Source organism: Eulemur rufifrons, chromosome 25, assembly GCF_041146395.1.
Source record: "Eulemur rufifrons isolate Redbay chromosome 25, OSU_ERuf_1, whole genome shotgun sequence".
Lineage (NCBI taxonomy): Eukaryota > Metazoa > Chordata > Mammalia > Primates > Lemuridae > Eulemur > Eulemur rufifrons.
Window position 1 is genome coordinate 18,218,748 of NC_091007.1, and position 17,024 is coordinate 18,235,771.

Sequence of the window (17,024 nt, forward strand, 5' to 3'; positions counted from 1 at the left end):
GGCTACCTTGTGTGGTCTCACCCTGAGCATTCACTGGGCAGCTACCTGAGTTTCAAACCTGCACCTCCCTGTCCTGTGTGCATGTACAGCTGATTCTTTGGGGTGTGTCTGCTGATAAGTGATGTGCTTGTTCTATGGTCTCTAGACCTCTTTTATCCCCTAAAGTCCCCTTCCTGGCCCTCCCTGGCCCGTCCTGGCCAGCCTAGTTTTGCAAATACCCATTCTCCGGCAAGATACCCCCTCTACTGGAAGCCAGATAGGATGCTTGGGAAAGTGAACACATTTCATAGCAATTCAAACATCTTTCCTCCAAAATAAAACATGCAAGACTTAAAACTTGAAATGACTATTGAATATACTCAGTAACCTGTAGCTCAGAGTACTTTTTGTGCTTTACAAGAAGGAGAGCTTAGAGGAGGGCAAAGAAAGAATTATTGTGTGAAGCAGGAAGTTTAGATGGAAAATATTCTCAACCCTGTTCAGTGAGGGTGGTGGGATTGTGTGGGAGGCAGGGATCATTTTTCCTTTTTAAAATTGGGAAAGGGGAAAAGGAAAATATGAAAAGATTAAGCAAGATGATCTCATTCTGTCGGACTTCCTAAGTGATACACCCAAGATAACTGCTGAGGATAATTTGGGAAGATGAAGTGCTAGCTTTGCAGGGTGGATATTTGGAAGATATACACCAGCTCACCCAAAATGGTTTTATAGCTTCATCCCTTCTGACTACTCAGCATCAATGCTAAATGTTTTGAATGTCAACTCTGGCTTAGAACAGCTCTTGGAACATGGTTAGTGCTAGATAAGTATTATTGTTCATATCATCATCATTACATCACTTTACTCTCAAGGATTGAGATATTTTAAAAATTATTTGAGTCATTTTTAAGAAAGCGGAATCAGTATGGCAAAGATATTTCATATACATATTTTATAAAGAGACAGAGAAACCCTGATTAGCTAAAGCTATTAAAAATGAAAATGTGTTACTGCTAAAGTGTTATTAATAGTTTGAAGTCACCTTAAAGGGTTAACTATAAGTTTTCAATATCACTTATTCAAGGAAAGATAGATCTGCCTTGATTTGGAATTAATTTCAAAGACATACACACAGACACGTGCAGAGATAATAGTGTTGTGGTTACGATTTTTAAAAAGTCTTTATCCTTTAGAGCTACATATGGAAATATTTATGGAAAAAATTATATTTGTCTCAAAATCTAATGGAGGAAGATATAGTTAGATATATTTAAATAAAAAAGATTGGTCATGAGTTGATAATTGTTAAAGCTAGACAATGTAATATGTACATGAAAATCATTATAATATTCTCTCTTTTAGATATATATTTAAAGGTTTCCATATAAAAAGATTAAAACACACACATTCAGGTAAATATTTTTTAGGTTAAAGAGTACATATTGATTGTCTATACTCACAAAACTTCTTAGTTTGAGCTATAATTGGGATTAATCTACAGTGTTTTAGAGCATTTTGGAATGCCCTTAGAAATTATCTGTGGCAAATTCCTCGTCGTACATATAACACAGTTGATTTCCTTTGCCAAACTCCACCCTGATAATTGGTGGCTGGAGGAGGACTAGTCATGTCTCGTAATTTCCCAGTCAAACCTTGCCAAAAATGTCAGGAAAGAGAGCAATAGTTATGCCTCACAGGACATCCTATTTTCTAGTGAATGTTTCCTCTCTTGGGCAATTGCTTCATTCCGTTTAGGCGAAGTTTATAATGTAAAAAATGTTTTAGTTCAATCTCTTTTCATTGGATTCTGTGGCCATTTTAGTGCTAAGTGTTCACCACCCAATACTTCCAAATAAATGTACCAAAAACTGATATCAAAGATATGGATGGGAGATGTGAAAAAATGAGTGGGTAGGGCAATGGCGTTAAAGGGTAGAATTTCTGTTAGGTTTCTCTTTGCTTATCTGTTTATTTATTTGTTTGTAAGCAGTGTTGTCATATGTTTAAAATAGGTGGTTATAAAATGTGTTTTGCAAGCCTCATGATAACCTTAAATCAGAGATATCTTTGGAAGGCAGGGACTCACTTGGTACATACACTTAATCACTCCTGGCGTATCATTTTCATGTAAGTTTTGAAGTGGAGGTGAAGTTCTACATGTCTCTGGCATAATCATCTATCGTAGGAGGTTTTTTTTTCTTTTCTAATAAGGTGTCCTATGGTGAGGTGACTTCCTGAATGACATCTACTTTGTGCACTTGGCCCCAAGGAGACTCGTTTAGTCTGGAAAAGTTCAATTGTGGCTCTAAGGCAGTTCCCAAGGTTTGGCTCAATCTTGGACCAAGCAGACCGGGGAGAGGTCAGGCATGGAATTTCAGGCTACAATGAGCATTCCTCTCCATGCAGTTCTCTTCCCAGCTCACCTATGCATGGATGGAGCTCTTGGGGAAAAGAAGGAGACAGGATGGTTTTCCCAGGATCGGGCTTTTATTAGACGGTTAATACCTGGATTCCTTCCTTTTCCAGATGGGTGAGTCAAGTGACGACATAGACCAAATGTTCAGCACTTTGCTGGGGGAGATGGATCTTCTGACCCAGGTAAACTTCCCTTCTTAACTTGCAAAGTAGAAAAAAACGTGGGGTTACAGAATTTGATGTTACTATGACAAGAGAACTGTCTCTAAGAAGGAATCCTGCAGATTAATGATATTATCTATTCCTGAGTACCTATGACAGTGACAGGGAAAAATAAAGCTTTTTCCTGGCTGTACCCTTCTGAGTGCAATTAATTTAATGCATTGGTCACACATACATCAGGCTCGTAGTGTCCAAATATTCAACGACAGAGGAATTTCCCTCAAGGGTACCCCCCACAACCACCACCACCGAGCAATTTCCCCTACTGTTACCTTTGTAAAGACTAGCTAAGAAAATGACATCATCTTTAGGAAAGTTTTTACCAACCTTTGAGAATATGCTACATTTTTAAAGGGCTAAGTAGGAATTATCGTGGCCTCCTGATCAGACTGTAAGAAGTTAGTCACCACAAGGGAGGGTAAAAGCCACCCAGTCATCGGCTGCAAGTCTGAGAAAAGCCACCGGCACCAAGACAGATGAACTCGGAGGTCACCCCCACTGTCAGGCCCACTGGAGCCCAGTGGCTTCTGACCCCCAGGGCCACTCAGCCAGGTGACAAAGTCAGGCGAGCTTTAGTGTGTCTCATGGTGCTCTCATAAATGCTGCTTTGATTCGGAGGCCCGTCAGCTCAGCCCTTTTCTGCATAAAATAGCAAAAGAAGAATAAGCCAGTATTTCTAAATAATATGGGGATTTTAAAAAGTTTTCTGCAAAATAAGTGGTCAATGTTTTGAAAGACTGTTTATTTTAGGCAAAATAAACCAATTTCAGTTAGCATCTACTTTATACTCCCAATAAAGTCCAAGGAAGTTGGATTCTATGAAAGAAGAGATAACATATGAGACAGTAGGCTTAGAGGAACGGGTGCTGGTTAAGGAAAAGTGAGCGTTGGGATGGCGACCACATTCCTCCAGATGGGAACTTTGTTTTTTCCTCCCATGATGCGGGAGAGTTTGAGTGAACATCTGTGGTCTCTCTCAGTCCTCTCACGCACTCCTGCAGCCCTCCGGAGAAGTGACTGTTCTCATTGGTTGGAGGGTGGGATTTTCATGGGACCGCATTTAAGCATCGTTGCTGTCACTCAAGAACTGGAAAGAGGACCCTTGGAGGGCCAAGGCTATTTTGGCTTTTGTCGTTTCTTTATTGTGCCCCAGGGGGTATGGTTATAGGGCTTGCTTGGCTACTAGAGCTCTCCGAACAGTTGGGTGCCAAGATTTCAGGGTAAGGAAAAGGCCCTACTTTGTCTAAAGACAAAGAGTCAAAGCATAATGTTTTACTGTGTAGTAGCAGGCTGCATCCTGAAACAGCTTTTCTCCTCCAAGTGACTAGATATTTCTTTCCTTGATGTCATTAGTTAAGACCATATAGAATTATATATATAGTATACGTGTTCATCATTACAAGACATTTTTTCTGTTCTTTATAAAAAATGAACTCAACTAGCTCAGTCTCATCATTCTCAATTGACATGTTCTGTTTCAAGATGTTCCTTCTAGAATAATGTTTTAAGTTGTAGTTTTCTGTAGGATAAAAAAGAAAACACAAAACATTTTCAAGTAAGAATATGGTTTTAGAGAACACATTTAAAGAGAAAATTAGTAAATAATAAATGGTTTTTGACTTGCTGATTAAAATGTGCTACAGAAATGTTTGTATTATGAATAACTTTTGTGGGGGTGGGATTTGTTTTCACAGAGTTTAGGAGTCGACACTCTTCCACCTCCTGACCCTAAACCACCCAGAGCTGAATTTAACTACAGTGTGGGTTTTAAAGATTTAAATGGTAAGCATAACAATTTGTTTTCTTAAGTAATTTGAAATCATAATGATGACTAAAATATCTATGGAACTATAATTTGAAAGCAAAATTAAAAGAACTTGGACATCATGATAAATGTCATTGTTAAAATCCCTGGATTTCAGATTGTGTTTTACTGTGTTTGGATTGAATTCAGAGTCAAGAAGATATTTTCGCCTATAATGAAAGGGAATACCATCCTACATTTGTGAAAAGTCTCAAAATGATCTTATTTTTTGAAGTAAGAGAGAGTTTCTTCTTACTTCTAAGCCCACAGAGTAACAAGGAGTAGTATAACAAAATGTTAATAAGGAAATGTCCCTCCAAGGATAAAAATGAACTGTCCATTTCATAATGATTAATGATTCAATATAGCATATAATATTTTAATTAAATTATGATATATTTTAATTTGTATGTAATAAATACGTATGTGTAATTTACTTGACATTTTTTAATTCCTCTTGAGCTTGTCACTTTATTTTATTAATAAAAATCTCTCTTTCTATTTAGTGGAGACACATCTTTAGCTCATGTGCTGTTCAAATTATAATACATCTTGAAACAATCACTTCCAAATTAATGAGAATTCACTGGAATTCTTAAAAAAATTTACCAAAGACCTAAAGTGCCTACCAAAAATATGAAAAGCAAAATAAAGGAGAAGCTCGGTTACAGGAATCCAGAGTTCTAAGTTTTATTTATATACTTCATTGGATTTTCTTGTTTCTATGATCTTCAGTAGTTTTTTGATAAACTATTAGGTGCCAATGACTGTTTCTTGATAGAATATAATATGCCTCTTCTGATTTTCTCTTTTTCCTGAACTGTTTTCTATTTGCCACATAAAAACCTATTATTCCTGCCAGGCATTTCCACCAAGATGGTAACATTCATCGAGTTTAAAAAAGCGACACACTTTTATAAAATTATGGCAGCGGCAGAGATAGCACCTACTTGCCCATGTGAATGAAGCAGGTTTAGCCTGACCACGCTCAGAACAGCTGAGTGCTTTGTAATTAGTTTACTTAAAATGAAGATTTAATCAATATTTCAGTTCAATTGTAGTCAGCTCAAAGTTTTGTAAGCACTACTTTAGTGCCTGGTATCAAAAAAGTGCTGAAAATGATAAAACAAAGAAACTCAGCAATATAGAAACATAATAATGTTACAGGACAGAATAAGAAACTCATCTCATTCAGGAGACAAGATGTACATATATAGCCTCACGTGGGTATGGGATAAGACCATTAAAAACTATTGATGTATACAGAAAATTAAATTTCTTGGGAATTAAATTAGGAAAAACATTTCTAAAATGAGTTCAAAATAGTTTGTCCAAAGTCATTCAGAGAGTCAGTAACAAACTTCAGAGTTTATTCTATCTCTTATTCATTTCTATCTCATTCTGCAATTCCATATTCATAAATTTAACTAATCTATATTAATACATTTAACCTATACTGATAATTTAGGGTCCTTTATTAATATATTAGTAATATATTAATGAATAATATAATAATTTAATATATTAAGCTTGCTTTGGAAATTGTTAATATAAGTATCATTATGGGTGTTTTATTCCTAAAATTTTTACACTGTAGTAAAAGGTTTATAGGTCAACAGGCACAATGTGAGCAGTTACATTAGAAAATTGAATATACTTCTTTAGCTCTACATGTATTTCCTCTGAAAACATTTTAAATTAATTCAACTTAATTTTATGAAGAAGTTCTATGTCAAAATGCCTTACAATAAAATAAGCCTTTTTTTACACATTTAGAAGATCTGAACTTTAGTCCAAGTTGGTGTACACTAGACCTATCAGCATTAATGCTGTGTGCTGTGCTGCGTTCATGGTAACGGTGGTTGACAATGAATTATTCCACAAAGCTTTCTGCATATTTGTTACTGAGTAGGCTTCATGTCCACTGCTCCCATTTCCTCGTCCCAGCTCGTCATCCACATACCAGGTGGATCACTTCCGTCCTGCCCATCCTGTGTTCGTAACACTCACCATGTAAGGTGTCATCAAAGTGCTCTGCTAACACCACGCCAGCACCTCTCCCACCACACCACACACTCTAATCCACTTTCAGGGTCGCACATCTGCTCTATGGCAGTAATCTCACGCCTGGAAGAAATTCTAAGGCAAACCCTCCTCTCTCCCCCTCACTCTGAAAATCCGTGTCTGCTCTTTCTTCTAAAAGTTAACTCCCAGCTCACTATCTTCATAAAGTCTTTACCATCTAATCCCATTAAAGATTTTTTTTTTTTACTCCTTGACACATTCCTGCTATTTATCCTTAATTGCTTTTTCTTTGAATGTGAGGTTTTCTACAGTTGAGTGGTGAACCCACAGAGAAGCTCTATCTTCACCCCAAAGTCTCAAGTTTATTAAACCCCAGTTGGTTGAAACTCCATTTCTTCCGAATAATTTATCAGCAGTACTATCTGTCTGCCCTCCAAATGCTTGGGGAGAACTACCCTTCCATCCATTCACAATATGCACCCCTCACACAAACACTTCTAAAACTCTAAGATCTTGCACTAGAATACTTAAGAATTCCCTACTTAGGCATCTACTCATGTGCCTGGATTTGACTTTATAGCTGCTATGTGAGGTGCCCCAGTGTAGGAACACATTTTCTCCCTTTCTTGGCGTCAGAAGCTCACTCACATTAAGCACTCAATAGATAGAGCAACAATCATGTTAGGAATTCCTATGCTTGTGCGTGTGCTATTAAATAGAAATATTCTCAACCTTTCTCATCATATCCTAAAAAAATCAAAATAGTGATACCCCCTACTCAAATATTACTCTTAAAAATGATCTTCTTTCAGTTTTTCCAGGTGCAAATGGTTATTTTTATCATTCATGTGACTTTCCCTATTAGAATCCTTAAATGCCCTGGAAGACCAAGATTTAGATGCTCTCATGGCAGACCTGGTCGCAGACATAAGTGAAGCCGAGCAGAGGACAATCCAGGCACAGAAAGAGTCTTCCCAGAACCAGCATCGCTCAGCATCTACGGAGGCATCAAATTTCAGTGGTGCAGGCTCTCTGGGTTATGGAGCAAATGCTGCTGCCACCCGTGTTAGCCAGTACGTGGATGACTTGCCACCTCCACCAGCTGACCCTGTGTTAGATCTTCCACTGCCACCGCCACCGCCACCTCCTGAACCCCTCTCTCAGGTACGTGTGTGGGGCCAGAGATGATGGCAGGACCACTGATCTCTGCTACCTTTCACCTTTGACTTTGTTTAACGTGATAATTGCATTCATAAGTTTGTATGCCCAAAGCTCAGAGATACTAAAAACCAAGGATCCTGAGCATGTTCATTGCAAAGCCAGAGCCCTCCCTAAACAAGATGCATGGGTGTGTTTAAAGAACATGCTAGGGCCATATTCATGATTTATTATAGTTTGGTTAAAAAGTACATTTGCATACAGACACTCTTTGATAACACTCAACCTTTTGGAGAAATGTTTTATTAACATCTTATGACCTGTGGAACTGATTTACATATTTCCATGTCCCTTGTCCTAGCCCAGTACACAGAGAATAGAAGACATTCATTACACATTTTTGGAATTGAGCTAAATTGAATTTTGTTGAATTCGGCAGCCCTGTGCAGTGGGATAAAGATATATCCAAGTGTCACTTGTGACATCGTAGTTGGGCAAGAGGTGTTATAAGGCAGACAGGTGATGGGTGCCTGATATTGAGAAATTTCTAAATATTGGACAACAAACAACTAGAAAGTTCAGATTGTCATTATTTGGGACATTAACTCATAATATGTCTCTCATAAAAGTAAAAATAGCACTTGTAAGGATTTTTCTTAGAGTGAGCCACTAAAAACATTTTAGAGGAGAACCCAGCTCCATGTCCTGTGGCTTCCACCTTTGTTGTCCATGATGATCACGACTCATAAATATGACCCCAGCAACCCTGACAGTTCCCACAATGTCTTCTGAATAACAAATATTAAATTTGAATTAAATATTAAGTCATACTCTATCACACTCATTGCTCTAGTGTATATTTATCTTGGAAAAAATTATTTGTCTTTTTCTTTTACCCCCCCAATGGAAAAATTATTTGAAAATTGGTGATTAATATAGAGCAGAGGCTCTTAATGAAGGGTCCATGAAGATTTCGAGGGGGCCACAAATCCCCCAAAAGTAAATACAAAGTTAAATGCGTTTGCGAAACTTGACACATATCCTTAGGGGTTTGGGGCTCAAAAATAGTTTAGGAATTGCTGATATAAGAAGATATATATATATATACTTTCAAGTAATTAGAGTGTAACCAGCTCATTTCTTCATCATTATAAATAGAGGAGTGTCTTAAAAATCTTATTCTTGGAATATTAGCTTGCAAAAATCAAAGGGCTTTGAGCTCATAAAATACTTCACTCTCTTTTTTGCTGGCTTTCAGTGCTGTTTTTGATTAATTATAAGTTTAAGTTTGAGTCTAAGTCTTAACCTTCAGAGGATATTGAATGTTCCCAACCCAAAGAAATGATAAATGTTTAAGATAATGATATGTTAATTACCCTGATCCAATCACTATACATTATATATATTAAAACCCCATAAATGTGTATAATCATGTGTCAATTAAAAATATAAAATAAAATAAATTAAGAGGAACATTACTATTAAATCAAATACTTAAATTTACTGTGGCAAAAAAGAGTCCTTCTGAGAATCCAATAAAAACTAGGAATCCCAAAAAAGACATTCTGATCCAAAAATATGCATATAATTTCAGGGAGTGCTCGCATCCCTTGCAATGGATCCCTCTATATAGATTCCTTAGGTTAGATCCCAGTTTGTGAGCCGAGCTGAGATTTTTGCGGTCTGAATATGTGAAGCACTGTTAAACTTACCATTTCATCTTTTTTGAGTTACCATCCCCAAGCTATCAAGAGTGACTGCTTTCTATCTCTGTGAGTCGAAGATTTTCGTTACAGTCATTTAAATTCTGAAACTGGAGCCACGTGAAATTTGGCACCTTTTGTTAATATAAAGTAACTAAGACACTAGCGATGACACGGGTAATTACTCACGGGTTATTATTGGATGGACTGTGTTGAATATCTTGCCCTTTTGCAGGAAGAAGAAGCAGCCCAAGCCAAGGCTGATAAAATTAAGCTGGCGTTGGAAAAACTTAAGGAGGCCAAGGTTAAGAAGGTAAACTATGAATCACTTTCACCTGGGGGGAGTTAAATTAATGACATCTGATTATACTTCATGATAAAAATACAATAAAACTGTTGAGTGGTACTTTCCAAACAGTGGTATTTTTTTTTTAATTTTAAGGACAAAGCTAAATTATATAATTATATAAATTATATAGATAAATGATATAATTATTCTTTCTATAACATTGGTTAGCTCACTTGTGATTGATAAATAGGAAACCTGTGTTAGTATAAGCATGGACGTTTCCTTGGCTTGGACATGATTTTTTTGATGGTTTACAAGTGATTTTTCCTGGGAGCTGAAATAGCGACAGTAGGATTCACCTTCAACAGGAAAGGAAAGGCCCTCGGCCTGGCTGCTGCACAGGCAGGGGCCCTTTCAGCTCTCATATAAGAAATTCAACAAGTTTGCACAAGCAAGGCCCCCTCCCCGGAGGGCCCTCCCCGGGCCTTTGCGCAGCTCTGGGCTTGTGACAGGTGGCGCCACCTTCGGGGGCTGCCTGAACTGGGTCAGAGCTCAGCTTCCGTTGGTCTGGTCTCCACATTCCCACAATCGCTTTTGTGCATTTTTCATTTCCCCTGGGGCAGCCTCCAGCCCTGCTGCCAGCCCTAGATACCCAGCTTGTCTCCTAGGGTACCAAATGCTGTTTCTGCCGGTGTTCTGGTTTCAAAGTTGCATAGGCTTTGAGCAATCTGCCCCAAATCTACTTTCCCAATAAGACTGTAACTTTATTGTGTACTTTTTTATTTTTGCAGAGCGTAGGTTTTTCAGGAACACATGTATTGTATTGTAACAGAAACACATGCCTTTGACCTCATTGGAAGCAGATACCTAACAATTAAATGTTCATAAGTGTTAAATTCAGGGAAAGATGAAACAGTCCCCATCTTATTTCAACTCCTGAAGCGTTTAACATCTCTGAGACTTGTTAAGAACTTTTTACTGGCTAGGCACAGTGGCTCACACCTGTAATACTACCTACCCCTTTGAAAGGCTGAGGTGGGAGGATCGCTTGAGGCCAGGAGTTTAAGACCAGCCTGGGCAACATAGTGAGACCCCCATCTCTACAAAGAAATAAAAATTAACTGGATGTGGTGGTGTGTGCTTATAGTCCCAGCTACTCAGGAGGCTGAGGCAGGAGGATCACTTGAGCCCAGGAGTTGGAGGTTACAGTGAGCTATGATTACACCACTGTACTACAGCCTGGGCAACAGAGTGAGAACCTGTCTCTAAAAAAAATTGGAGTGAATTGTCCTTTTCCTGTAGGGCTTTCTTTACGCTTTATATTCCCACTGCACCTATCACAGTTCTTTGAATGAATACATGTTGGTTGATATTCAGTAAATAGTCCTTGACTATCCTTAGATCCAGACTTTCAAGGTTCATCCAGGACAATCTTTCCAGATCAATCTGGTTCCATTCATTCCAGACACGCATGAGCTGCTTCACCATTCTTCTCCCCTATTCTCTGCATGTGATTCGACTTCACAGTCCATCACTGGAATGCTACATTCTCGCTCTCTGCTGCCCTACAGAGAACCCTGGTTCAATCCAACCCTCCCCCTGCTCAGTCCTGGGCCCTTGGTGCTCGGGAGCTTCCCTGGCCCAGTCGCTCTCCCAGTAACCTGGAAAACCATTTATACCTTGTCCTCTCTTATAAAACCTCCAAAACCTCTTTCCTCATCTGCATTCTCTCAGCTAATGATTTTTGCCACCCATTTCACAGAGGAAATGGAAGCAATCAAAAGAAAAGTTGCACCAGCTCCCACCAAGACATTTACCTGCCTTCCTCCTACCTGCACCTGTCCACATGCCTCCCACATTCTTTCCTGGCACTGTGGATGAACCATCATGTTTCCATCTAAGACCAGCCTCTCTTCTTGGGCTCCAGTTCCCATTGTCTCTTCTTGTCCTCCTCTGCTCAAAAGTCTCCCACGGCTGCCATCTTGCACAGTGAGGCCAGAACCCTCGCAATGGCCCCACCCCTGTATGATCTGGCCATTGGTCACCTCCCCCGGGTCACTCCCTCATCCACCCCGTTCTAGTTGCCTGGTCTCGTGGCCATCCTCGGGCACCCCAGGCCTGCCCTTGCCTCGGGACCTTGGCACTTGGCGGTTCCCCTGCCCCCTCCCCAGATCTGGGCAGGTTCCTGCCGTCCCTCCTGTAAGTCTTTGGTCACCTTCTCAGTGGGGCCTTCCCGACACTGCACACGCATCCCCAGTTCTCTGGAACCTTCCTTCCTCTGTTGTTCCCTCGGTGCTTAACACCATCCAAGGGACTGTCTGCTCTGCTCACTTACTGCCTGTGTTGCCTGTACCCTGTCCCCAGCCCCGGGGAGCTCCTCCAGGGACTTCCGTCTCTTCCCTTCGCCAGTGTGGTTCCATCTCCTAGAACAGGTGCAGGGGGGTACACAGAGGTGAACGCGTCAGGGGAGGTCGCACGGGGGAGACGAGTGCTCGGAAGGAAACAAACCAGGAAGAAGTGACAGAGGGGACCCAGGAGACCCTTTTAGCTGGATCTGGTGATGAGGAGGCCGTCTGAGGAGGTGGCTCTCGAGTGAAGCAGCCAGTACGGGTGGTGTGACGCTGGGAAAGGCGTCCCGGAACAAGGGAACGGACAGGGAAGGATGCTCAGGGAAGAATGGGTTTGGGGAGAAATAAAGGACCATGTGGCCGTTGCTCAATGAGCCATTGAGAAGAGCAAAGGAAGGAGTTGGGGTCAGAGAGGCAGGGGCCGCAGGGTCTCTCCCCGGCTGGAGGAGTGTGGGTGTGTTGTAAGTGCAAAGGGAAGACAAGTGAGGGCTGTAAACAGGGCGTATGAGACTAACACACGGTTTTTAAAGGTCGTACTGGCCGCTTCATGAAAGTGGATTGTAGGGGTGAGAGGTGAGAGCGGGGTTCTAGCACAGAACCTTACACACAGGTAACGTGTGTTGAATGGAGTCACACGTGGATGGCGGATGAGGACGGGCTGTGCCGAGTCACTGACGTTACCTCTGGAGGGAAAAAGACAAAAGAAAATGGGTAAAAGTAAAATTCACAATGAGACTATTTCAGACCCCTGGATTATTTATAAAATGAAGGCCACACTGTCTATATTTTCAGATGGGAAATGAAAAGAAGCTGTTTCTTAGATAAAAATGTAAAACTAGCAAATTCCATCTATTTGCTTCAGCTGGAGATTAAGAGAACAGGAGACGATAGCAAGTATTTCCTGCCATATGTCAGAAAGCAGGAGAGCTTTGTTTAGACGGGTTATAATGACAGACACAAAGCACTGCCTGCCTTATTCAACAACGGAGATGTAAAACAGAAGCCACTTGATCAGTGGGAAAGGAAAGAAAATTATGAAGACAAATTATGTATTTGTTCTGATTTCAGACACTCCGAATGTATTTCCATTCTATGTCCATGGCACAGAACATTAAAAATAACTGAGAAGTACTCAGACTTTAAGAAAGTAACTGCAATGTACTCACACATGATCTACAACGTGTTTTTAAGGGATGGAAGTCAAGTCTATCTGAAGTGCTTTGCCCTCAAGTATTTTGTGGGGTGTTGACATCATTTTGAATTACAAATGATGTACACAGGTTGTGGTATACAGATTTTGGCGCCAGAAATGGAATCAGACTCATGTGTTAGTTTTATGTGTTTGTTTGAAAGCCCTGTGACCCAGAAGAACAATTCTACTTGTAAATCTTATTACAGAAGCTATGTATCACATATATCATATCATGTCATATCATATAGATATCATATGTATAAATTAGGGCTAGGTTATTTTTGTATTTAACAGCTTTCAGAAGAAAAATAAGATGAAATTATAAAAACTATAAAATCTTTAATGGATTAGAAAAATTAGAATTTTTCTAATCTTTAATGGATTGGAAAAATGAAGTATTTTTGTTCTTGACTCATTTTGCCCCATATCATATAGTGTAAATATGAAAAGTAGTTAGTTGGCTAAATCACTTAACTCTAATTTAGCTTGCTAAGTCACATAACTGTGATTTGGTGGTGTTGTGTGTTGGTCTAGAGCTACTCTTCAGCTTGCTAATGTGAAGGAAGCTGTGGAGAATAGTAAATATGATTCCTTCCTGTTAAACGTCTCCAGCCTTCTCTTGCTTTTTGTTTTCTAAATTCTATAATTGTGGACATTCGTAAGTACATGTGGATTAAATCTAGTTTGCAATTTCTGCAAAAAATAAATTTTTAAAAAACTTTCATCATTGCCAAATTATGTGGTTTAGTATTTTTTTTTCCCTCTATAAAAACAAAAGAAAACACCAACATATGTTTTGTTTTCTCAAGAATTCCTAAGCAGGAATAAATGTGATCAAACATCATTAATTTTTCCATCAAGAAGATTAAATTTTCTAAGCCCTAATGTTGGTAGTGTTTCTTAGCACATGTAGCTACTTTACAGCAGTAATTCTCAGCAGAGAGCAGTAAACATGCCTTCTACAGAAATTAGATCGTAGTAAAGACCACTATTTGAGGAATTTCTACTTTTTCAAGCAACCCCCCAATACTTATTTCTAAGATCAGATGAATGTATCTTTGGCACTGTGGTACCTGGGCCTAGAATTTTAAATACATCAAAAGACAAACAGGAAAAAAGCAACTGTCCAACTACAGGTTTTCAAGGGAAAAAAAATATTCTTCAGGCAAGTCTGTGAGAAGGGTCTTACTGGCTGCTTCGTGGCTTTATCCTCAGCTTGTCGTCAAGGTGCACATGGATGACAACAGCACCAAGTCACTGATGGTGGATGAGCGGCAGTTGGCCCGAGATGTTCTGGACAACCTTTTTGAGAAAACTCACTGTGACTGCAATGTAGACTGGTGTCTCTATGAAATATACCCAGAACTACAAATTGGTAAGTCCCTTCTCCAGCAATGGGCTAGAGCTGAAGTTTCCTTCAATTGTGTGAGTCAAGGAAAGAGATGAAAGCCTTCCTTTATGTTTAAGTTAGTTCAGGTATCCATACGTTGTTTTTAGAGTTTTAAGGAGTGATGTTTTGGAGTATGCATTGTGGATTCCACAATTTCATTCAAACTGTTTAACCAGTCATTGATTGCCCTCCTCACAGATAGAATGGGGACTATTTAAAGGAAAAAATGCTAATATGAAAATAGTACATCGCCAGGTACAGTGGTGCACCTGTAGTCCCAGCTACTCAGGAGGCTGAGGCAGGAGGATTGCTTGAGCCCATGGGTTTGAGGCTGTAGTGCGCTATGGTCATGCCTGTGAATGGCCACTGCACTTCAGCCTGGGCAACCTAGCGAGACCCCATCTCTGGAAAAAAAGAAAAAAGTGTGATAGCTGATCATTGTCACTGTATTATTGGTTCTTCCACCTTGTTTTTTATGGAGGACAAACTCAAGACCTGACACTAGAAGATAAACATAATGGAAATGTTATAGTATGGCATCATGTGAGAATTCAGAATCTTAGAAACCTGTTGAAAACTATGAAGTATTGCATTTAACTCAACAATAGCTTGTTTCTAAGTTAGAACCCCTGATGTTTTGGGCCTGAAAGAATACCTTTTCTTATTTCATCAGAGAGGTTTTTTGAAGACCATGAAAATGTTGTTGAAGTCTTATCAGACTGGACAAGGGACACAGAAAATAAAGTACTATTTTTGGAAAAAGAGGAAAAGTATGCTGTATTTAAAAATCCCCAGGTAAGATGACCTGTATATTGTTAAACCATATAAAATATGGAGGATTTTTTTTATGTCACCTGTGTACAAACCACACCATTCATCATCTCACAAAATATCACAAGTATATTCTTTTCAGATAAAAGCAAACTCAACTCTTAGGCCATATATAAACTAAGAGCCCTTTGAAGGGTTCAGAAAGAAAAGAATCCACTTTGTTTCTTTTCATTCACAATCCAACACGTATCTATTAATACCTGTTATTGTGTAATCCTTCTCTTCTCTGTTTCTGTTTGGCTCCGTCCAATATACCTTGATGTGCTATTGGTTATCAATGCTTCCTTCCCGTTTGAAAGATGCTCTTTTCTTTGTTGTTTGTATTTGGATGTTATTGATCAATTATTATTGATCAAAACATAAAAATTATTGGGATTCCATCTTGCAAATAATCTATGCAAGTAAAAAGTATTGTGCTTCATTTTGAAAGTGATTCCTACAAGTCATGTGTACAGGGGTCTTGCTGAGCCATCAAGTAACTATAATTTCATGAGAGTCACTACATTTTTTTAAAGGAAAATCAAAGAATGTTAGAAATGGAAGAGAAGCTTTATCCGACACCTACATGGAAGGTGTTGGAGATATTTAGGAGGTAGATTTTATAGAATATGGTGATCAGTTGGCTGCTAGAATAATAGAGAGACGTAGGAGACAAGGGTGACACCCTGGTTTCCGGCAGGGAAATGGGTAGATTCTGGTGGCATTCATGGGGAGGAAGCACAAGAAGAGAAATAGGTTGGGAGAGGAACATGGTTGCCTTGGCCCTAAACATGCTGAGTTTCTTGCTCTCCTTCAAGAACAATCTCTTTTTACACACTACAGATTTAGCATGAAGTTTACACATTTCACTTAAGTATTTTCTATCAGATGGATGATATTTTATCCATAAATGTTAGATGTGTGCCCCTAAATTTCCCCTTGAGTCGCTTTCCTTTTCTTGTGAGGTCGTGGAAATCTTTCCATTGCTGAGATATCCCCCATCCAACCTGTTCTCAGACCACAAGGCATTTACAAAAGAAGGAAGTAATTGACTGGATTTTTTTCACTGTCCTCCTATTCCCCAGAAACTTTCCTTGTGTTAAGGGACTTCCCTCTGTGATTGCAAAGTGAAACTTCTGCAGATAAGGATACTGATAGGAACTGACACTTCAATTCTTAAGGTGTCAGATCTAGGAACTTATTTTCCTGAAAGTTTGTAACAGAGGCTACTTGTTATCAGATGCAGAGAGAATAAACTGATGATCCAGGGGAAGAGGGAAATTGCTAGAAACAATAATAAACTATTTCTGTTTACTTAATCCCTGCTATATGCTAAGCTAGATGCTGTGCATATATTATCTTTAATCTTTACAACTATGAGGGTTAAGAAAGACATATTTTCAAAAAACAATGGTGACCTAGCACCTCTTGTGTTATCCTGGACAGAACTGGAGCCCATTCTACTAAGTGAAGTATCCCAAGAATGGAAAAACAAGCACCACATGTACTCACCATCAAATTGGTATTAACTGATTAACATTTAAGTGCACATATAGTAGTAACATCCATCAGGTGTCAGGCAGGTGGGAGGGGGAGGACAGGATGGGTATATTCACAGCTAATGGGTGTGGTGCGCACCATCTGGGGGATGGACACGCTTGAAGCTCTGACTTGGGTGGGGCAAAGGCA

At 39.4% G+C, this 17,024-nt stretch overlaps 1 protein-coding gene across 1 annotated transcript in view; it reads left to right on the forward strand.

Moving 5' to 3' along the window:
* APBB1IP (amyloid beta precursor protein binding family B member 1 interacting protein) overlaps positions 1-17,024 on the forward strand; it is a 94,394-nt gene that overhangs the window by 38,430 nt on the left and 38,940 nt on the right. The window contains exons 2-7 of the mRNA XM_069458651.1: positions 2,506-2,577; positions 4,311-4,398; positions 7,311-7,609; positions 9,542-9,619; positions 14,351-14,510; positions 15,199-15,320. Of these exons, the coding sequence (XP_069314752.1) occupies positions 2,506-2,577; positions 4,311-4,398; positions 7,311-7,609; positions 9,542-9,619; positions 14,351-14,510; positions 15,199-15,320 (819 nt within the window). The remainder of the gene's footprint in view (positions 1-2,505; positions 2,578-4,310; positions 4,399-7,310; positions 7,610-9,541; positions 9,620-14,350; positions 14,511-15,198; positions 15,321-17,024) is intronic.